We start from the raw sequence: 23986 nt of genomic DNA, 5'->3' as shown, positions 1-23986 counted from the left end.
GGCCCCCAGGGTACACATCAACTATTTCAACGCAAAAATTGGTGGCCTGAGGAATACATGCCTGAGGGAGAGAAGTCTGGTCCTGAAGTCCATGAAACCCGGAACAGCAGCAGATGACATCTATGTTCCCAGGCTGTGGTACTACAACAGGCTGCATCTTCTGTCAGACCAGACTGAACCCAGGTCATCACACTCTCTGGTCTTCCTTCCACGCTTCCTTCCAGGCTGTGGCTCTGGTGCTGGAGGTGTGGCAGAAGGAGGAGGAGGAGGAGGGGCATGGGCCAAATCACACAAGTGTGTTGTTTGTGTCATTTTGTCCAACAGACCCTTGTGGAGGGTGTGGAGAATAACCTCCTCACACAAGATCTGATGCCCCTCCTCCATTTTCTCAAGCTTGCACGCAACCATGGCGGCAAAGGCCTCTTGGTCGGTGGGTTTTGCTTGGAGTGCCACAGAAGCCTCACCAATCAGCCTCAGGGCCGACTCCTCAACATTCCCCCCCTTTCTCGCCCTTTTGCGTGGAAGGTGGAGGGGAGGGACCTGGCATTCTGTGAGGCTCCTTTGGCTGCCCACCGCCTGGCTGCTGCTTACCCCCGCCTCCTCCTGGCTGCCACTTTCCACAGCCACCTCCTGGCTGCTGCATTCCACACCCTCCTGTTCCTGGCTGAGTTCTTCCTGTGTATTAAAAAGGGACATAATTTTAGTTTTTGGTTCATCAAACACACACACACAATTTTCACATCAACACTGTTGCGAATTGTTAACCAATAGAAAAGACTATCATTCTGAGCCCAGCATTTTTCTTTCTTGTCCCAAAGGTTTTGGCCACTACTGTCTATTGATATGTGAAACACTTTCTAAACTCAGCAATTAGGGAGCAAAAATCAAGTTAACATCATTCATTTTGACTCCACAAATATGTACAACAATACTATACCTGGCTCAAGCTGGGCTCCCACAGTTCTTCCTGAGTGGAAGGCCCAGGTTAGGCGTCGGAAGACTCAGCGGGTGTGGAATGGAGCATAGGACACGTGGAAGGAAGAGTAGAGAGGGATTCTCTGACCTCAGCCTGGTCTGCCAGAAAATGCATCCTGTCATAATACCACAGGGTGGGTACATAAACGTCATCTGCTGAAGCTCCAGATTTCACGGACTTCAGCACCTTCTTCCTCTCCTTCAGATATGTACTCCTGAGGCTACCAATCTTCTTTTTTATATATTTGTCATCTGCCCTGGGGACCACCGGCTTCACAAACTCAATCAGTTGCAACAGTGCTGCCTGCCTCTTTTGTTTGTTACTATATAGTGGGTGTGTTGATTGCCACAGGATGGGCATGTCTCTGTATTTATCGATGAACAGAGGGAGGAAGCTATGGTCATTGAACCCGTCCATAATGTCTGCAAGACACAACACAAGACAAACCCTAATGTCAGGCTAAACTCCACTAATGCAGGCCTCAATCTAGAAGCAGTGTAGCCTAGTGATGTACCAAGTTCAAAATTTTGCCTTCGTTTGCACGTTTGTCACCTCAGCTTCTCCCTCTGTTCACAGATCGTACGGACGACACACGCGTGTTGCGTTTTATATACAGTGTGCATGCGTGAAACTCCACCCACCCCTGACGTTCTTTCCAGACTATTCCCCGCCCCTTCGCTTCCGGTGCAGTGGGGAGAGTACATGGCGGAGAGAACACAGGTGCGCACTAATAATAGTTCCACTAACGAGGAGGAGGGTGAGGAAAGCCCGGCGCCTGAAACGTCCCGATCCAGGAAGACAAGATTTAAGGCCTCAAATATGTCTTTTGGAGAGATGTTGGAGCTGGTCGACATATTGAACAAGACCGACTATGATGGGAAGTATGGACCTTACCCAAACTCAAATATCAGAAAGGCCAAGATCATGAATAAAGTTGTGAAGAGTCTTCATAAGAATTTTGGGGTACACCGATCCATGGATCAACTGAGAAAACGCTGGTCAGACCTGAAACTGAGGGCGCACGAGCAGTACATAAGGATCAAGCGTGTTCTTGACAAAAGTAAGTAGTTGTCGTGTGTTCATATGATTATTATTGCTTGCATACTGCTCCATGTGCTTTGAGTTCATGTTGTGCATTTTAAAATGGCCACTTTCAAGTTCATGGTTTCATTCGTTCGTATTAAACATTGTTCTTCCGGTAAGTATTCCAGCTGAACACAGTGTCCCCAATAATGTTATGACCTTGAAGCTCGGCCAAAATAAAAAATTGAAACAATGTTTCATATTGTTAATTCTGCCCTCTGTGTGCTAATTCTTTATTTTTTTCCATTCTCATAGGGGAGAGAAGACTCGGCAAGTATGAGGACACCAGGGACCCCCCCTCCGATAGAAGGCCAACTTCCAAAAGCAGAAGCAGAGGAGCAGGAGGAGGAGAGGAAGGAGAGATTGTGGAGGTTGGGCAAATTGTCACCACAACAGGTGAGTGTCGGAGAACACAGCTTCCGGTAAGCTCATCAATGTATGTCACCATATTTATATTACATGGTGCTTTTTTTTGCTTTGTTTTGTAGGTGATGTGGAACAAGATTCCCGTTTTACCAGTGAAAGTGCCCAGATCCAGATTGGGGAGATAATGGGGTGAAATCGGGATTTGGAAAATATCCTGCAAAACATCAATGATGTTAAAAAAAAAAAATGAAGAACATCATTGATGTTTTGGGGAGAGTGTGAAACACCAAAAACTAGATAGGGTCTTATTTTTTCTCTTTTAAAAAAAAAAAATTTTGTATTTATCAAAATTACAAATTTGGAAGATGCACAGAGTGTGTAAACATGTGCTATCTCCCATCATGGGGGATCAATGTACGTGTTTTGTGTAAAGTGTCTGAGATGAAGGGGTTGCAGCCCCAAAGCATGTACATTGATCCCCCATGATGGGAGATAGCACATGTTGACACACTGTGTGCATCTTCCAAATTTGGATTTTTCAGGGGTGACACCCCATGTGATGAAGGCAATATCAGCCCAGTTTGTAGGTACTCAGGTCTGATATTGTCTTCACTTTTCAAAGTTGAACTTTGTAAGTTCCTGTGTTCTGTATTTTACAGTTTGATACATGCCTGTTTACCCCAAAACACCAAGTAAACCAAATTTTGATTAAACTCTGTTTTTGAAACACACAATTTCTTGGTTTGTTGTAAAAACCTTTTCGAAACGCACATGTGAATGTGCTTGGATTAAAAAGTTTAATTATCAACAATGTGTGGCTTCCTTTTTCATGGCACCAAAAATGTATTTGGAGTAAAATTTAAGTTTGTGCTGAGAAGGAGTGTGATTTACTAAAGGCAACTCCACTTTGCACTGCAAGTGCAGTTTCAGGTGTACTTTTGCAGTGCACTTGTAGTGCATAGTGGATGTGCCTTTAATAAAAAACACCCACAGTGAGGTGTAAATTTTGACAATCATGCCATTTTCCTGCCATGATGCTGAAAATGGTCATTAATGCACTACATACATTAGTTACAAAAAGAAGGTGTGTGTGTAGCAGACCCACAACATAATAACATTATCTGAAGAAGAGACTGTCCCCTCATCTCGCTCTGAACTTGGGTTTGCGCTGTTGGTGAAAAAGGCACAACTTGAAAAAAAAAAAAATTATACCTAGGAGACACCTAAAACCAAGCCAAGCAGTAAATGAAGGAGTTTCAGATCAAAATGTATTATTAAAATGCCGCTCAGACATTGTCTGGCATATCAATGGCCCCCCTACCCACAAAGTAGTCCATGTATTGTGTTCTAACCTCACGGGCGCTTTGGGGGGGCAAGCCAGGATGAGCATGTTCAAGGCCCGTGAGGTTATCTGCATTTTCCATCAAGTCTGCTTCTTGTTGGCCAACTGAGACCACATAGTTCACAGAAACTTTTTTCAAATAATTGTGCAGAACACAGCACGCCAGCACTATGTGATTCAGTTTGTATTCCACCATGTGAATAGGCGTAAGAAAAAGGCAGAACCGGCTGGCCAGTATACCAAAAGTGTTCTCAACCACTCTTCGGGCTCTGGACAGGCGGAAATTAAAAATACTCTGGTCTGGGGTGAAGGTCCTCATGGGGAAAGGCCGCATCAGATGGTTCGCCAGGGCAAACGCCTCATCCGCGACAAAGACGAACAGGAGTCCTTCCTGATTCTCCTCTGGGGTTGGCAAGCCCAGACTGCCACTCTGGAGACGCCAGTAGAACTCCGTCCGTGCGAAGACTCCACCATCCGACATCCGTCCATTTTGCCCCACGTCCACATACAAAAACTCATATGTCGCAGACACCACCGCCAACATCAGGATACTATGAAACCCCTTCTAGATATAATAGTACGACCCCGAGTTGCGTGGTGGGACGATGCGGACGTGCTTCCCATCTATTGCTCCTCCACAATTGGGAAAGTCCCAACGACTGGCAAAGTGAGAGGCCACAGTCTGCCATTCCTGTGGCGTTGAAGGACACTGTGGAGTGAAACAAGAACAAAAATTAGTAATTTGACAAATCAACATTACAAGCAGATTAGACACCAACATTTTTGGTCAAAATTAGTATAACATTTTGGGAACTGAGTATTTAAAGCCTAAAGTCTAATGTCCCCTTATGAGAGTGATCACCCCCCCATCCCTCCCCCACCCCCCATATCCCCCATCTGATGGGCCCTTGCTAAAAAATGAGGGGGGGGGTGTTTAGGACAGGTAACCCTCTCTACTTGATTGAGAGCTGAATGGCTAAATAATGTGTGCTACTTTGGGAAGCCCCTCCTTAGTTACACTATTGGCAGCCCACCGGACAGGTAAGAAGTGTCATAATAACAAAAAGAAACCAAAATGGAAGCACTTTTCGACATTTTGCTATTACATATCCAGATAATTAATAGGTTAAAAAAAAAAAAATAGCATTTGAAAGTATTGAGGCAGGCCCTTGCACTACATGCTTAGGTGAATTCATCCATAAATGTGAGCATCAAAAAGGTAGGTATAGTGTGTATTGGGTTTGGTAAAGTCATCAGATAGAGGATTGCTATCAGCTGAGCTAGCAGTTGGGGGGAGGGGGGTTCCTAATGAGTTTGGCACAACCCCCAAAAAAAAAAAAATAATGTCACTCTGCATGAATTGAAGCATACACATCACATTTGTAGACATTTTAGGGGGTGTTTAGGCGAAAGCAATACTATGGAGCTGACAAAAGACATTGGTAAGTGACTAGACTATAGTTTTATGGGCCAAGAAGACCATGGTGGGTTAGTGAGGCAAATCTGCATGAGGACAGAAGGGCAGAGCATATGAATTAGAGCATATTGCAATGATGGTAATTAGGGAATGAGGAAAGAAATGCAAGACATTAGCAATCATGAAATACATAGAATGTGATGTTAAAGGATAAAACTTACCTTCATATAGTCCTTCTGCAGGACCTGAATGATGGCAGAACAGGTCTCTGGAATAATGATCCCCAGAGCCTGGGGGGAGATGCCTGTAGAGAACTTGAGGTCCTGAAGGCTTCTCCCAGTCGCCAAGTAGCGCAACATGGCGATGAGCCTCTGCTCCGGAGTGATGGCTTGCTGCATGCAGGTATCCTGCCTGGTGATATAAGGGGTCAGCAAAGCCAGAAGACTGTGAAAAACGGGGTCCGCCATCCAGAGATAATTCCTGAAATCATCAGGATTTTTCTCGCGGATCTCACAGAGCAAAGGCATGTGCGAGAACTGGTCACGCTGGCGCAACCAATTCTTGGTCCACAAACGCCTCCCCTCCCTGTTCATGGACCGGGCTTGTGTCAAAGTAAGGACCCCAACACGAAGCCCCTGCACAGCATAAACTCCATGACGAGTACGTAGACGAAACATGGTTTGAAAACGGTCGGCTCGTCAGAACGGACACCAGAAAGCACCGATAAACAGCAAGGCCTGAAAGAACGACCTGAATAGCAGAAGCAAGCAGACAATAAGAAATGCCTTTCAAAGCGTACTATACCAAGATATAGTCCACAATGATCAACAAATACTTACTGACTGCACGCACTGATTATCAGATACGCAAAGACAAGCACAAACCGAAGAGCAGTAGCGATCTGAATCACAAATCTGAAAAGCGCAAATCGTCTCTCACCAAATTTTAACTAACACGCGATAGACACGAGATCAGCAGAAGGAGCCCAAAGGGTGCCGGACGTGGAGCTGAACTTCCTTTTTCTAGTCCCACCGTACACGGCTTACGTCACCGCGTTCTTGGCAACCGCAAAATCAGACAACTTGGTCCGACCGTGTGTATGCAACAGTTTCGGACACAATTCGTCAGACAAAATCTGACGGATTTGGTTGGCAGAATGTCTGACCGTGTGTACACGGGCTTACGTCTGTGGTCTTCAAGAATCCCCACTCTACAGATAGCTAAAAAAGATCATTGGTGTCACTGGGAACTTATGTGAGAGGCAAAAATTGGTCATTGCTCAAGGAACCCCTTAGCAACCATTGGAGGAACCCTAGGGTTCCATGGAAACCTGGTTGAGAAACCCTGGTGTAGAAAGTCATCTAACAAAACCACAATTTCATTGAACACAATCTACAATTCAAGCTTACCTCATATTTCCAGCCATAAGAAGACAGATATTGTAGATATGTGAGAAGATAAAGAGGAAAAGTATTGTGCTGAAAAACATGGTCATCCAAGAGCCATGATCCTCTCGAAACACTTTAAGGCGCAGTAAATGACCTGTAACAAAAACCCAGAAGTTTGTTTTAGAGGTAAAGAATAATATAATAATATCATGAGATAAAATATTGTGCAGCACAGTAGCTTGGTGGTTAGCACTCCTGCTTTGCAGAACAGGCGTCCTCAGAATCTCAACCATGAAACTATAGAACTTAAATTGTAAGCTCCTTGAGCACAGGGACTGATGTGAATGTACAATATGCAAAGCACTGTGTAAATTGTTGGTACCTGTAATAAATATTTTTATATTATTAATATTATTTATATATTATGGTGGTCATTATTATTGCTTGTACAACTCTTTTTTTTAACCACTTCAATACCCAACTTTCAACCCCTTCCTGCCCAGGCCAATTTTCAGCTTTTATGCTGTCACACTTTGAATGACAATTGCACAGTCATGCAACACTGTACTGAAATAAAATTTGTATATATATTTTTTCACACAGATAGCACTTTTTTTGGTAGTATTTAATCACCACTTGTTTTTTTTTATTTTTTGCTAAATAAACAATAAATGACTTAAAATTTTGGAAAAACACACATTTTTCTTTTTCTATTTTAAAATTTTGCAGATAAATATTATTTCCTCATAAATTTAGGCCAAAATGTATTCTGCTACATTTCTTTGGTAAAAATAACACAAATCAGTGTATATTATTTAGTCTGTAGTAAAGTTCAGAGTCCATAAACTACTGTACTGTAAAGTATATTTGAAACACGTCACTGATCTCTGCTCCTAATGACAGGGAGCAGAGCTCAGTGACTTTTGTTTACATTAGCAGCTCCCCGTTCTTCCTCCCCGTGAGACGAATGAGGGTATCCCCGCAGAGATTGAGTCCAGGGGACCCACAATCCGACTCAAAAGAGGTCCCGGCCGACGCGCATGCGATGGCACAGCGGCAAATTTAAATGGACGTCCGGTCGGGAAGTGGTTAAAAGAAAATGTTTTTGGTTTTTTTGCAATTTTTTTCAGAGTAAGGAGCATGTGCTCTGCTGCCCCATCATAGCTACTGGTTTCACCATCCTGTTTTGACTGTGGCATTTTCCTTGTCTGTCTGTCCATCTGCAAAGGTGATTGATTGTGGCCAGCCTCTGGTTGCAGACTAGGAATGACCCTGATGTTCGATCATGCACACTGAAGCAATGGCGCGTTTGTATTGCCGCTTCAACTAGTGTGCCATTACCGGCGGCTCCCATGCACATGTACAGGCGTGACATCATCATGTCTCTGGCCAATCACAGCGCCGGAGCACACGATACCCAGAAGCAACTCCGGGAGCGATGTCGCCGGCCAGAACGGTGTACGAGGACCTCTGCGGAGGCTTCAATCTAAGGTAAGTAATACATAATGAGCTAGTTTGCTATGCATACTAGCTCATTATGCCTTTGTCTTGCAGTTTTTTTGTTAGTGGGTTTACAACCACTTTAATGCAGTAAATACTGTACATGGACATACTTTTCAGTAAGCCAACATTTCTGTATTGAAAATCCATTTTTTTTATTGGTCTTATGTAATATTCAAATTTTCTCAGATACTGAATTTGGGGTTTTCATTAGCTGTAAGCCATAATCATCAAAATAATATCTGAGTTTAACTTTTTGAAATGAATTACTGAAATAAATTAACTTTTTATTCATGAGTTACACCTGTATGTGAAGAACACAGAAGCCAGCTATAGTGTCTGACCCCCTGCATTAAGGGTAAGTGTGACACTCTGGTTCCCTGCTAGAGCTCCTGGCCCCTCCCTTCTCCCGAGTGCCCTCATAGCAAGCAGCCACCCAAGCAAGCTTGCTCCCCTAGCCACTTCTCTGTGTGTGTGTCTTTCTCTATCCTCATTGGCTCACTGGCTGCAATGGGGCTCAAGTATGTATTGGGGGGATTGGGGGAGGGGGAGCTGCACAGAGAAGTTTTTTTTACCTTCAAGCTTAGCATGAAAGTAAAAAACCTTGAGCCTTTAGGACCACTTTAGGCTGGGTTCACATTGATGCGAATTGAATGTGGATTTCCCCACATCCAATTTTCCTATGACAGGAGAGTGTGACCGTCTGTCAAGGGAGCTGGTTCACACATCTCGGGGTGGCTGCGGAGTGTATTGCACAGGGGTCCTATGCATCTTTGGTTCCACTTCAGGTCCAAATTGAGGCAAAAATGTGGGCCTGATTCGTCCCTGAAATGGAGAACGGGTATGCACTGGAGCCCCCACTGTGAGCCACTCTGCACATCAGTTTGAACACAAAAAAAAAAAAATTCTCTGCACTAAAGTCCCCCCTCTTCCCTGACAACTTCTGTGGACAGCACTGGCCCCTATTATTGTTCCGATTATGCTGCTCTCCTGCTACCTGCCATTGATTTAGACATACTTTATGTTAAGATCAATGTCAATAGAGATGACGCTGGGGCACCAACTCAAAATTTTGCTATGGGGTTTCATAATCTGCACTTATACCCCTAAGCACTGTGTATATGCCCAGCACCCATCCAGAACATCAACATCTTCAAAGGTGTGCACAGTCTATTGCATTAGGGTGTGCAACCCAAAGCTCAAACACATTTGCGTGTATGTGCATGTATATACAGTATATACTGACGGTATCAGCAGAGCAATAGATGGTGTCAGTAGGGTAGAGATTGGTGTCAGTTTTCATTTTTATTATTTTATGCCATTATCTTTTACAATTAGATTTTTTAGGAGACCCATTAGGGGGCTTTGGGTCTAAACAGGGGGAATCTGCACCACACTGGATGATTAGGGTCTGCCCAGGCATACCTGGAATACAGTGTGTGCACACCAATAAACATCTTTATAATAGACAATAAGGCTACTGACTTGTAAGATAGCGTGGGAGCACTATCACTTTAAATTCGTTATAATACCCAACTGCTGCAGCCACCGGTTACCTGATTCGTGGCTAATGGGTGTGATATCTAATACAGTGATGGTGTTGCACTGTTAGGTGCCAACATCCAAAATAATATTTTACAACTAAAAAGTGCTGATAACATTCATATAAAGAATATTGTGACTGGTGTATGTACAACATAAAAACAAATAACCAAAATATATTGTCTAGTGTGGCATTTTGAGGAAGTCACCTGGGCGTGATGCTATGAGTCAGGATTAAGCAACAGGCATACCGGAAGTACAAGCACAAGCTTGCCGCTCGTGGAGTAAATGTTTTAAAAACCTTTGTAAAAAAGTGAGTAAATTAGCCATTTTTATAGAATAAACTGGAAAAAGAATACTATACTAGTGGGAATCTTTTCCTTATATACCACGACCACCGAGGATACTGGGAGGGATCCCCAGGACCATCAGAGAAGGTACCACCCACCATAGAGACACAAGCCAGGCTAACCATAGAAGGATCCCTAGAATAAGGACTTTCAGAAAGAGCTATGAAAGCAGAGTTCCAGCCGTTTCTGTGTTAATTAAAAGTCAGCAGCTAAATAAAGTGTAGCTGCTGACTTTTAATAAACACACACTCACCTGTCCCATGAACCAGCGATGCAGCCACCCCAAAGCCTCGGTTGTTTTCCTCGCCTCTCTGCTGCACCGGCATCACTAGTGTGGGCACCCGGCTGTGACAGCTTGTGGCTTCACAGCTGAGTGCGCACTGTGCGAATCACGCTGTGCCTCCTCAATAGCCCGGGCAATCTTCTGGGACCTGTGACGTTTCCCATAAAATTGCAGGGAGGGAGGGGGGAGAGGAGAGAGGAGAACCTCCACTTGAGTCACCTAGACGGCAAGAGCAGAAGTGGGAGCTGGGTACCTGTCAAAACTAGGTACCTGCTCCCCTCCTCCCAAAAAATGACATGCAAAATAAGACATGTCATGGGTTCAGGAGTTCTTAAAGCAGAAGTTCCACTTTTGGGTGGAACTCCGCTTTAACGCATGCTGTTAACTTATAGCAGTAAGGCGAGAGGCTTGAGAGCTTACAATATTTAAAAGAAAAGACACCAGACACTTATCCACAGTTTTGAACGGTGAAGGGAACACCACACCACAACTGTTTTTATATTGACTTATACATTTTGTTTTTTTGTTATGTTGTGCATACGCCAGTCACAATAATCTTCATATGAAAGTTATCAGCACTTTTTAGTTGTAGCAACTCTTTGTACAGGGATTGATTGGTTACTACTCACTTTGTGGATTTAAATTATTTTTTTCATTTTGTCCTTTAATTTGCACAAATATATATAAATATATAGAGAGATGAAATTTTAGAGAAACACATTAATGCCTAAATGTATATAAATTTACTTTCCTATTTTATATGTTGGAACCTAACAGTGAAGCAACATCACTGTATTAGAAGGCCACTGACTTAATGAAGGTTTTGAACAAAACATAAAATACAATCCTATTAAAAAAAATTCATGACCTGTTGGGCCAAACCTTAATCTAAAAGCTCTTTAAAAACACAAAAAAAATTAAAGTCAGCATACTGACCAGGGCCGTCTTTAAGGCAGGGCAAAAGGGGCAGCTGCCCTGGGCCCTGTCATTGTTGTGGGGCCCAAAGCAGCTGCCTCATACTTACCAACTATCCCAGTGTAAATTCCCTTGTCCCTTGAAGTGTTAGTCCTGTGCTGTGTCCCAATATCTGTGTGAAGTGATGGTACTAATGCTGCCCAGCTCTGCCCTATTGTTGTGTACAGATAACTTACCCGGCATTCATATGTAAATAGTGGCGGCATTACTAAGTAAATAGATGCGGCTGGCAGCATTGATATGTAAATAAAGGTGGCATTCATATGTGTATCATGCTCCCCTGCAGTGAGGAGATGATGTGCTGTAACCTCCAGCAACCAATCAGTGATCAGTATTAATTTACAGTAATCTCTAGTAACCAATTAACAAGCAGAAATCATTTGCTATAACCTTTAGCAACTGATCAGTGAGCCGTAATGTGTGCTGTAACCTCTAGCAACCAGTCATTAAGCAGTAATGATATGCTGTAACCGCTGGTAATCAATCGCAATTGCTGCCTGATCTGATACAGTAAACTTATTTTATTTGAAGTCTAGCTGCTATTTATTGTATGTCTCAGAGCAGGTGGGGAGCAAAACTGCATGGGGAGGGGGCCCCCCCAAGAATTTTTGCCCAGGGTCCAATCAGTATTAAAGACGGCCCTGATACTGACAATATTGTATTTGCTGAGCAAATGTGGGAGTGGGTACTTATCAAAATTAGATGCTCACTCCCCCAAAAAAATGAATGTGCCAAAACACATTTGTCCCAAAATAGAGGAGGGGGGAGGAGGCAGAGAAGTGGAACTTCCCCTTTCACTTTAAGGATTATTATCCTTCTAGCAGTAAAATTATAGGGATGTCAAAGAGTGATAAAAGACGGAGAAGTAAGGAGTTCCTAAGTAAGAGAAATGTGCCTGCTGCTCTGTGGAAGGGCAAGGCATCCTGTAATGCAGACTTTCAGTCCACTAGGCAGCCAAGTCATGTGAGGTTTTACTGGTACCCTTTCTTTGATACAGAAAGAGCCTTCACATTGCTCATGAATCCATTATCCACATATATTAAAAGGCACCTTTGGTAAAAATAAAAAATAAATTTACTTTTTTTTTTCTTCCATTGTGTAAGACTTTAAACTGCTCATCACTCCATTATCATGTGTATGAGACACACTTTTGATCAGATTTAAAAAGAAAATATCAATGTTTTTCATTTCTATTGTGCCGTGCCCTCAGCCTGCATGTTCCAGAGTACGAATGACCTTGCTTTTCAGTTACGTCAGGTGCTCTGTTACTTAGCTGGTATACTTGCACAGCAGGCACCTCTCCTATTACAGTTGAATGAGTGTGTTTATAACAGGTAGTCACATGCTACAGTAGTCCACTGTTCTGGCAATATATTAGGTACAGTATATGCAGGGATTAAATGCTACACTAGCCTTTTATTACATGCATCCAAGCTACATACATTATGCCACTAAAAAGTCAATGTAATACTCTTACGATTAGAGGTAACAAGCTTAGTGTTACATCAGTTTAAGACAGTGACCTTATTTGGCTTCTAATGTTACATTCCTCAGTTTGTAGATTCACTAGACAACAACTATAAGCCCTTGTACACACGGTCATCACGTTCCGTACGATCGGATTTTCCAACAACTTTGTCCAACCGTGTGTATGCAACACCAGTTTCAGACAAAATCCGTCGGAAAAAAATCAGACGGATTTTGTGGTCGGAATTTCCGACCGTGTGATTAGGGCTAAAAGAAGTGAGATCACAGCCACGGGAAAATGTGCAATAGATATGAAGCCCAGCAACACAATAGGTTCTGTACATGGTTGTTAAGCCACTCTAACCTGTATACACCATCAGCACTGCCTTGTATTGTAGTATCCCCCTCTGTGTGTGATTTATAAAAATAAATGCTGCAAATACCTCATTTCACAGCCGAGATTGCGATCACATGACTTTCCAGCTTTCTCCTTTCCTCTAGTACAAACAAGGCCAAGGATAAATCGAAGGGAAAAAACAACCTTAACAGTATGCATTAAAAGCAGGGGTTTCGTCTGCACACATTTGCAGATGCATGTGTAAGCCACAGAGCCTCGTCAAGGCACCCTGGTATCTGTGGTACTTAACTCTAATTTATGAGTGTCCCCACAGTGGAGGCACATGCATTCTGATGGATAGGTGAGATCAGGTGGACTGAAGGGGAGCCACCCCTTCTTAAAGGTATAGGGGCACACTGAACACCCAGCATATAGCACAATGGCTACAAAGGTGTCAGTGCATTGCCTGACCAAAAAACACAACAGTGATACAAAAATAAGACGCCACTTGCTTCCATCTGTAGCTGGCTATCCCACCTGGCTCCCTCTTCAACAGAGCCACTGATCTTGCACTGGTCCCTCAGACTGTCTCACCATCTTGCCTGGCTCTCCAAGCTTTCTCCTAGCTCACTCAGCCTTTAGTTACAGCTCCCTGATATATGAGTGCACTCTTGGCCTTTCAATTGGGGTCCTTCTGACACCCCAGGTACTCTCATTTTTCTGAGACTCAAGATACCTTCAGTCCCATGGACATACCCATAAATAAAACAAGGTGAAGCTGCACTAAGGATTGATTATAAACGGCACAAACCGCTGGGAATAAACCAATGCGCTAACCAATGGCAAGTGGATAAATGCAAACTGTCAATGCAAAAGGCAGGGGGAAGACCAATAAATATAAAAATAACAATTAGAGATACAAAAAACACACCAAGTGTGTATCTAGATAGATTAATAGAACCCAGTCATATAACCCAAATATCCAACCACGGACATACCCAGCCTTCTCAATCTGCCAGACTTTCTCCCTCTGGATACTGGGTTGGATATTTCTTCCCTCCCAAAAGCACTCTAAAATCTCCAAACTACAGAATCCAATCCAGGAATACCAAAATCAAGAGAAAGCTGTAAATAACGTTTTGTCTGCTCATAGTCTATACCCCAGAGTCTCGCACACTACATAAGTGCAAATCCTGTTTCCTTTGTACAACTATTTACACAGTGGTAGTGCCTCGCACAGTCACAATACATAGAAATGTGTTGAAAGACTCATCTACAGGATATAAAATTTTCAAACATATTGATAAAAGAACTACAAAAAGCATACCAAAAGGGGTAAATCACCTTTAGCTTCCTTAAAGTGGTTGTATAATCAACATGATGACTTTTCTTCCTGTGGACAATTGCGGGTTTTAGAATTATTTGCTTTAGAAGAATGTCTCTTCACCTGCTTGCCTTGCAAGTTATAGGTATATTTGTGTCTAATGACATAGCCCGCGCATGCGCCGTATGTCCAAAATTTCCGGCAAGCAGAGACTATGCTGGGGCTGCGTCATTTCCAATTGTCGTCATCAGCCCCCCGACATCCCATGATGCTTCCAAGTAAGCCAGCAACAGGATTCGCTCGAAGTTCGTTTCCGTAGTAACCGGAAACGAATAAGAGGCTCGGATAAAGCTTTTAGTGCGCATACGCGGGATTACGGAGAGGAAAATTTAATGCGGGCGGAAGTATATTAGACTACAGAAACGAAAGACCATAGTTGATATGGCAACGGCTATTACGGAGCAGCAGTGTTTGGAATATAAAGTGTTTTTTACAGTAAGAATGATTTTTGGGTTCTTAGTGCCCATTCTATTCTAAATAAATATTTAGATTGTAATATTGGCTACATCGTTTTTCTTTTGACGAGTTTACTACCGCTTTAACAAAAATTTTACAGGCTGCAAAAGTAGTTCCTTTTTAAAATACAGTATCAGGTTATCTCAACAGTTTCCTGTCAGGTCTCCAAAAAAACTTTGTTCGAAGAACCTGTACCTAGTCTACATGCATTAAAGAAGTTACATATACTTAACAAGCAGAAAAAACACTTCCCCCCTCCCCCCAACTATAGAAAGTGCTGAATCGGCAGATCCACAGAGGAATACTTTGATTAAATACATCCGCAGGAAAGAGGGCAGCCAAAATATAACAGACGATATTGTAAACTTGCCACTGGACACCCCAATGGGCTGACCCACCACCTTCAGAACGAAGCACCTCTGGAAATGACTGCCTCCAGTGACTTATTGACATCAAAAGCATGACCGTCTACTGAAGCCAAGATACTACATATGAAAGACTCCGACAATATAGTGATGAGGCCTGCGTGCACGCCTAAAAATTCCCCCAGCAGAGGCTGTCTGAAGGCCGGGGATGGGAGATTCCAACACAGCCCCTGACAAGGAACATTACTTGGCTCAGACATATTGAACCATAAACCTTGACAAGACTGATGGAGTAAGAGAATGCCGACCTTGCCTGCAGGAATGTAGGAAGAGCAGGAGCTGGGGGTGTGCTGACACACTGCCTCTGACCGAGCGAGCTTCAATCACTTCCATCCTATCTAGCAACCGTAACAGGTCGTGGAGAGCATATTTAGCCCACATGAATCAGTGTTATTCATGAGTTAAAGAATAAATTCCCAGAACATGTTCCATGATGGTGGATGGGAGTAGCTGGGCGACGGAATTGGAAACAATCCAAAGCATTCTGCCTTCGTAGCTGCGGCCGGGAAAGGAAAACCCCTGTGACAAAGCTCCGCTGTGTGCTTGAGTATAGACCAACTCCTAAATTATGGAGTCCTACCATGCTCTGAACCCCCATGTGGGGTTGAAGGGATGAACGTAAATTAGTCACTTCCAAAACGTGCGGCATGCCCAAACCCAAGGAATCACAAAATAGATAAAGTGACAACAGACAACCAGACATGAAAACACCACCCCTCTGTGCCTACCCAAGTAAAAGGACATAAGCAGTTATGACGAGACCACAGCGTGTAAATAAACCTGATAATGACCCCCACCCTAGTGTATCTAGTAAGTGAGCCAGAGTAACCTGCAGCACAAAGACAGGCAATTAAAACGTTATACTCAGGGCTAAATTTACTCACAGACCGTGGTGGGTAGTCGCAACATGCAATATATGACATATGGCATACGGGCGAGAAGATTGTGGTCAACAATAATTTAAAAACAAAACCTCAGCCCGTATAGATCTGTAGCTGTGACAGATCCTGAAATGTGAGCACTAGCTAACTAAACTCAGGTATACAAAGAAACCTGAACAAAAAGGTATGACGAGACATGGAAACAAATGAAGATGAAACGGCTACTGGTGTATACCGTAACTGCATGGCAACGACAGAACAAGTAATGACATGACCGCTACGCCAGGAACACATTACAACAGGAGCACGTTGTGACAGCACCGCTACGACAAAACATGCTATGATAGAACACGTTGCGACAGTACCGATATGACAGAACATGCTATGACAGAACCGCAATGACAGAACACATTGTGACAGAACATGCTATGACAGCTAAACCGCTGTGAGGCATGGAATTATGAAATGACCATGGGAGTGGAGCTACCACACCAATCAGCCCCCCCCCCCCTTCCCAGTACTTGTCCTCAGGACCCCCCTGAGGTTTGCAGGGAGAGATGCTGCAACAGACCTCACAAGTGCTGACCAATGAACCTTCCCTCCTACTCCCCCCCCGTGATTGTGATTTGTGATCCCAAGTGGCCTGGACTATCAAGCAAGACTCAGATGGCTTGTTCTCTCTCCCCCCCCCCCATCCCGTCCATACCAGGACTAAATTGGCGTCCCCCCAGATGCCCGGTGAGTGGGAGGAGTGAGCGGGCGGATGGGCCCTCGATGATGCCGGCGTGAGCCCCGGGAAAAGTGGTGGGCACCCCCTGAATGAAGCCCAGCATGAGCACCAGGAGAAGAACTGCCACGCTACTCCTGCAGTCGATTGCCGCTCTGTAAGAAACCAGAAGTGACATGCCCACCCTGAACCTGGAAATGACGTGCGTCGGCTGTTACCATGGAGACGAGCCAACGCAGGATCAGAAATAGGAGGAGGAGGAGGAGGGATATATACCCCCCCAGACTCATCCTATAAATGCAGGCTAGCCTCCGGCCAGCCTTCTTGCGTATGGCGATACGTTTGCCAGCCATCTTGGCGGATCGGATCGGATGAGATCTGATGAAAACGGACATGCTGTCTGTTTTCATCTGATCTCTCCATAGGAATCGGCAGTGCTCTGACAGGCTCCTCCCGGACCTGTCATCCGCTGGGTCAGCGGAGATCAACGGAGCGATCTCCTGCCAAGCTGGTGGACTCCATTGAGCGTATCTGCCTTGTGTGGAAGGGGCCTTACAGTAGTGACTTGACTGCTTGCCATTCTCCAGATATGAACGCACACCAGGTCCTTGTAAACCATTACAGACTGAAACTTGACTTCAGAGTTTCCATTAAAGCAGTAGCAAACTCTGCTTTCGAACTTGTACCTGCAGGTAAGCCTATAAGACGACTTACCTGTATATACAGTGACTATTTCCTAAAGTTGCAGTGTTTAGGATATATTCACACTGGATGCAGCCAACGCATGCGGTCTGAAGGGATGGCATACCCGTCTGGTCTGTACAATAAGAAACCTCTGCTCACAGGTGATGTTTGCCGGCCATGATGTACAGTAATTCAGGTGCACGCCCTGCCACTACTGCAGCCTCTCATGTTTATGAATGATTGGATGGCTGCACACTCCATAAAAAACAACCACAACTTCCCTCCCCTGCCTGATCAGTTGTGGTTGTTTTTATGGACTTTGTTCTACAATAAAGCCTTTTTTTTTTTTGCAAGTATTGAGTGTGCAGCCATCCAATCATTCCTGGACAGCATTCCCTCTGTGCTGTAAGCCGTGACACCAGTCAGCATGTGAGGGAGTGACATCATTGCGGCTCAGCCATTCAAAGGATTGGAGTCAGTGACCCAGGAAGGAGGACTGGGGAGGGGGGTAGAGATGGAAGCCCTGTCAACAGTGATAGCGCACTGCTGGAGGGCTTCGTTCTAAGATAAGTATTTTACTATTTCATAATGTGCTAGTATGAGATACATACTAGCATATTATTTTTGTTTTCAAACGTTTTATTGAAAAGAAGTCAACAGAATTACAAAGTATGGGTATTGGGAAAATCCCATGCAGAACCATACAAAAAAAAAAGCAGTATTACATATCCATCGTTAAACACAGCAGATTAGCATAGTGATAAACTACTATAGTAAACGCAATTATATATAATCGATGGTGGGAGAGATATTCCAGCAATAATACTCTGCATGGGTCAGGGACATACTCATGGGCCTTGACTGTTGTGTTTGCCAAAATCAGATGTATAACCACGGCCAATGAGCATGAGGTACAGTAAAAGAAAAAGAAAGTACATATATAGAATGAAAGAAAAAGAATTCAACTACAGGAAAGGCAGAAACATAAAAAAAAAAGAAGAGGGGGAAGGAGAGACTAGCGTGGTCAGTGCGAGAGTCTAAATATGAACCATGGATTCCATTTGGCCTCGTACAGAGGCATAGTGTCATGAAGAGTGTGGTATATTTTCTCAGAATGCATTATAAGATCAACTCGAGATAAAACCTGTGTAAGTGGGAGTGAGGGGGACTTCCAGTTGAAAGCAATTGACCATAGCATGGCCAGGCAGATCGAATGAATCAGGCCTCTTAATGGTCTGGGGACATCCGGTGGGGATTGGAACAACAGGGCATGATTCGCTGTTAAAGTGATATGGAAGCCTGCTACCTTATCAATAATATCAAAGAGAAGTCGCCATATAGGTAGTATCCGGTCACAATCCCAGAAGATGTGTTTATACAAGCCTGGAAGGGGGCAGCCCCTAAAGCAACTGTCTGGTGCCTGTGGGAAAATTTTATGTATCCTAAGGGGAGTATAATACCACCTGGTGATCACTTTTATAGCCGTTTCCCTAACCGACAGGGATTTCGTACATTGGCACATATTGCGCCAGTTCTTCACCCAGTCAATTGAGTCATTCAGATCCCCAAGTTCCTGCTCCCAAGTGGACCTATATTTCAAATCACTCCTATCAGTCACCTCTTCAAGGCCCCGGTAAAGCATAGAGATCAACCCTTTCTGTCTAGGAGCTGTATAACAGATCTCTTCAAAAGCAGTCGGGGGAGTTGAATAGGGGCCTGGGTAATGATGAAGAAAGAAATGTCGAAGTTGCAAAAAGTGGAGGAACTCAGTGTGGGGAATCTGAAATCTAGCTTGTAGGTCTTGAAACGTGGTGAAGTTTGAATCCACTATAAAGTCTTTAAGGGATATAAGACCCAACTCTATCCAAAGACGGAAAGCATTTAAGTGGTTGTGTGATGTCAGGAACCTGGAGTCCCCCAAAAAAGAGGCGCCACCAGGAGCCCGAGACACCAAACCATATACGTGCTTATATCTATGCCAAAGGAGCATGCCACCCGAGACAATCATATTCCCATAAGACTTAGTGTGGTTGGCCAAGGGAGGGATCCACATCATACCCGGTAGAAACAAAGGCTTTACAGACTCTTGTTCGAATTGCACCCATGGGACCCTGGAATTCCTGATATTCCATTGAGCCTGTTGCGAGAATCTGCTGGCCACATAGTACAGCCATATCTGTGGGACCCCCAATCCCCCTCTTTTAGAAGAGCGGTATAGTATAGCTTTGGAAAATCTAGGGGGTTTATCTTGCCAAACTAATCGAAGGAGGGAGGCTTGAACGTCGTCGAGATAAGACTTTGATATTCTAATAGGGAGAGAACGGAAAACATATAAAAGCCTAGGGAGCACAACCATCTTTAGGGCCGTTATCCTACCCATGAAGGATATATGAAGCTTGGACCACATCTTCAGGGTCAATTTAAGTTTTTTGATAAGGGGCGGGTAATTGGACGTGAATAATTTCTTATAATGATCAGGGAGCGCTATACCCAAATAGGATAGATGAGAGTCTGGCCAATGGAAGGGAAAGGACTGTTTAAGATGCAATAGATCACTCGGGGGGATACCTATAGGAAGGGCGGATGATTTAGCTAAATTAATGGTTAATCCCGAGATCTCCGCAAATTTTGAAAGGAAGGCAAATAGATTAGGAAGGGAGAGCAGGGGGTTCGTTAGGAACATGAGAACATCATCCGCGTACATACAAAATTTGTAAGACAAGGGGCCTTTGGTGTAACCAGAGATATCAGGGTTATTCAGGATAGCGATTGCTAGGGGTTCTAAGGCTAGGGCAAAAATTAATGGGGAAAGGGGACAACCCTGTCTCATGCCCCTACCTATACTGAAGAAATCCAAGCAACAGCCAGGGATTTTAATTCTGGTCATGGGATTCTTGTAGAGGGTGTGGAAGGAATGCAAAAATTCCCCACCAAAACCCATTTTTTGCAAAACTGTGGTAAGGTAGGGCCAGGCAACACTATCAAAAGCCTTTTGAATGTCAAGACTAAGTAAAAAGTAGGCTACGGGAGTTAGAGTTGGCATCCTGGATGATATCCGTGGCCAGACGAATGTTGTCTGTTATCAGTCTATGGGGAATAAAACCGGATTGGAACGGGGAGATAAGAGAGGGAATAAACTTAGCCAATCTGTCTGCCAGGATCCTACTGAAAATTTTGAGGTCATTATTCATAACTGATATGGGCCTGTAATTTTGCGGGAGGGTATGATTTTTGTCGGGTTTAGGTATCAAAGACATGTTCGCCAGCAACATCTCTTCTGGAAAACTACCGCCCCGCATCACCCAATTAAACAGGCAGGCAAGTCTGGGTGCTAAATGGGATGCAAATTTCTTGTAATAAACTGCTGCAAACCCATCTGGGCCAGGAGCCGAGCCTAATTTAAGAGATTTAATGAAGTTCAGAACTTCGGTTGTGGAAACTGGTGAATTAAGTTGTTCAGACTGTGACTGAGTTAGGGTGGGAAGGGGTACTGTGTCTAACCAAGAATCAACTGCCTGGGCTTCTATGTCCTCATTGGGGGCTAATAGAGAAGAATAAAAATTCCTAAAAATGTCTAAGACCTCTTTCGGGTGGGATGTGAGTTGTCCCTCTCTATTGTTCAGCTTATAGATATGAGGAGGGCGGGAGAGGCGATTAAGTTTTCGTGCGAAGGGTGATGATGCTGAATTGTCTAACAAGATGTGTTTAGCCCTTGCCCATCTAAAAGACTTCTCTACCTTGCTGGACAGCAAGGAGTCCAACTCAAGCCGTCTGCTGTCTATTTCCCGTCTAGTAGACTCTAAATGCAAGGAAGTTGTATTCTTGTACAGTTGGTCTAATTCTCACGTGAGGGTCAGGATTCTACCATTGGTCAGCTTATTGCGTATAGTAGATATCTCAATAATTTTCCCTCTGAGGACCGCTTTATGGGCCACCCATAACACTGAGGGTAATATATCAGGTTGGGCATTAATATTAAAATAGTCTTCAATGGCTTCCTCAATAGTAGGTGTAAAAGAGGGATCAGACAGCAGGGCTTCGTTAAGCCTCCAGGAGTGCGAAGTAGGGGCTAATTTAATAAAGGTGGTGGAAAAGGAGGTGGGGTGATGGTCAGACCAAACGCAGGGGTGAAGGTTCGCCTGGGTTGAGTTGGCCAGTATAATGGGTGAGGTAAAGATGTAGTCCAACCTTGCCGAGCTATTGTGGGGGCGGGAGTAAAATGTGAATTCTTTAATACCCACATTGTGGGCCCGCCAGGTATCAGAGAGTTGAAACTCTGTTAGATTACCGTTTAGGGATTTAGGGAAGGCCTTAGATAAAGATGTGTGAGAAGAACGATCCAGAGTGGGATTCGCAACCAGGTTAAAGTCCCCGCCAATGATTAAATAGGAGGATTGGAATGAGGAGAGCTTTTCAAAAAATTGCTTAAAGAAGGTAGCTGGGGCATCATTAGGTGCATATACACTAGCAATAGTTAACTCTCTATTACATATTACCCCTTGGATGATAACATATCTACTCTCTGTATCTTTATATACACGTTTAATCTCCATAGGAAAGGAGGAATGCAAGAAGATGGCAGCACCCCTGGACTTGGAGGGGTAAAGGGAATAAATCGCTTGGGGAAAATTTCTATGAAAAAATTTTGGGTGGGATTTACGTGCAAAGTGGGTTTCTTGTAGGAGGAGAATTTTGGCATCTAGTTTTTTGTAAAAGTCGAAGGCCTTCCTCCTCTTATTAGGGGAGTTAAACCCTTGGACATTATGAGATATGCATGTGATTACCATTGGACAGGATCTAGGGTGAGATCAGCTAAGGAATCCCCAATCCCGGGGCAGAATAAAGAATGGAGGGGGGTGGGGTGAGACGCCCAAATAAGGTTACCAGGGGCGCTGCCATCCACCCAGCACGACAGTAACTGAAAATATCTTCTATCCAGGGAACAGAAATAGTAATACAGACAAACATATTTAGTTAGTGTTAACTGAGATGTATCAACCATTGCTAGTCGAGGGTAATAAAAAAAAAAGAAGAAAAATAAAAACAAAAACCAAAAACAAGAGCAGATCGAAAAGAGTCAAAGTACTTGGACATATCCAGAGAACTGATAGTACACAGGCCGAGCCTGTTCAAGAAAGATATAGGGTCAGGTAACCAGGAAAAAAAAAGAAACTGTCCAATTACCTGATATCCCCAAAACGGGAAAAATAGAGTACACCGAGACAACAAGGTCCCGAACCCAGCTCAATACCGACGTAAAAAACTGATAACTCAGCAAAAAGAGAAATAATCGGAAATTTGCTGGGTGGGGGAAGCAGGCAGCAGCTCCAACCGGTGACAGACCAACAGGGAGACTCTTCCGGAACATCATGTAGAGTAGGGAGCATACCGTCATGGAGGCTTTAAAGTTCAAGTAGCAGGCAGGTAGCCGAGAATAGAAAAAAAGAGAAAAAAAAAAAAAAGGAAACAACCCCAGCTAACGTGGACTGTCAGCATTGTGGTCTCCAATACCATATCAAATTCTTCTTCTGTCTCTCCGCGAAGGTGGAGTTTGCCAAATGGGAGCTGGTCTGGGGGTAGAAGGTGGTCTGTGAACATCCGCAGCTTCTAGTAGACCCAGTTTGACAAGTAGCTCTTGACCCTCCTGGAGCGTAGTGACAGAATAGGTACTGCCATTGTGAGGTACCACTAACTTAAAGGGGAACCCCCATCTGTAACGGATCCTGGCTGATTGCAGGGCAGATGTAATATCTTTGAGGTTCCTCCTTCTCTCCAGAGTGGCGGGGGAAATATCAGGGAAGATCTGAATCTGAGCATCATCTAAAAGAATGCGTTGTTTGTTTCTCGCTGCCCGTAATATGTCCTCCTTCACAAGAAAGTCCTTCATGCACAAGACAATATCCCGTGGAGGTTTGTCTGCAGGGGGCTTCGTACGGAGGGCCCTGTGTATACGGTCGCATTTAAAGGAGGAAGATTCGTGATCCGGCAGGAGAGATTTAAAGAGGCGGATAACGGTGGGTATCAGGTCAGTTTCCGATTCCGGGATTCCTCGGAGACGCAAATTATTACGTCTATTCCTGTTATCGAGCTCCTCGATTTGTGACTGCATAGCTATGACCGTTGATGCAAGGGCCTCATGTTTTCTGCCGAGATCATTATGTGCCAGCGCAAGTTCGTCGTGTTTACTTTCCAGCCTTTCCGTCCTGGAACCCAGGGCCGCAATCTCTTGCGATAAGGCGTGCGAGGTCTTGTGCAGCTCCGTTTGAAACTTGGACGCCAGCCTGTCATACATGGCTTCCAGGCTGGCGTCAAGATCCGCCTTTGAGAGAGAGTTATAGTCTCCTACCTGGGGCTGGAGTGAAGGAGGGCCTGTGGAGACTTGCGGTGAGGCGAGCGGGGAGGA

The 23986-nt window shown here is 44.1% G+C and overlaps 1 protein-coding gene across 1 annotated transcript in view; it reads right to left on the bottom strand.

The window, feature by feature from the left end:
* TMEM117 (transmembrane protein 117) overlaps positions 1-23986 on the bottom strand; it is a 399054-nt gene that overhangs the window by 307052 nt on the left and 68016 nt on the right. Inside the window, exon 3 of the mRNA XM_077472802.1 lies at positions 6594-6726. Coding sequence (XP_077328928.1) covers positions 6594-6726 — 133 coding nt within the window. The remainder of the gene's footprint in view (positions 1-6593; positions 6727-23986) is intronic.

The sequence above is a fragment of the Lithobates pipiens genome, unplaced genomic scaffold (assembly GCF_037356315.1).
Source record: "Lithobates pipiens isolate NorthernLeopardFrog02 unplaced genomic scaffold, aLitPip1_a1.2 Scaffold_8, whole genome shotgun sequence".
NCBI lineage: Eukaryota > Metazoa > Chordata > Amphibia > Anura > Ranidae > Lithobates > Lithobates pipiens.
This window is presented reverse-complemented; position numbering and strand designations above follow the sequence as displayed.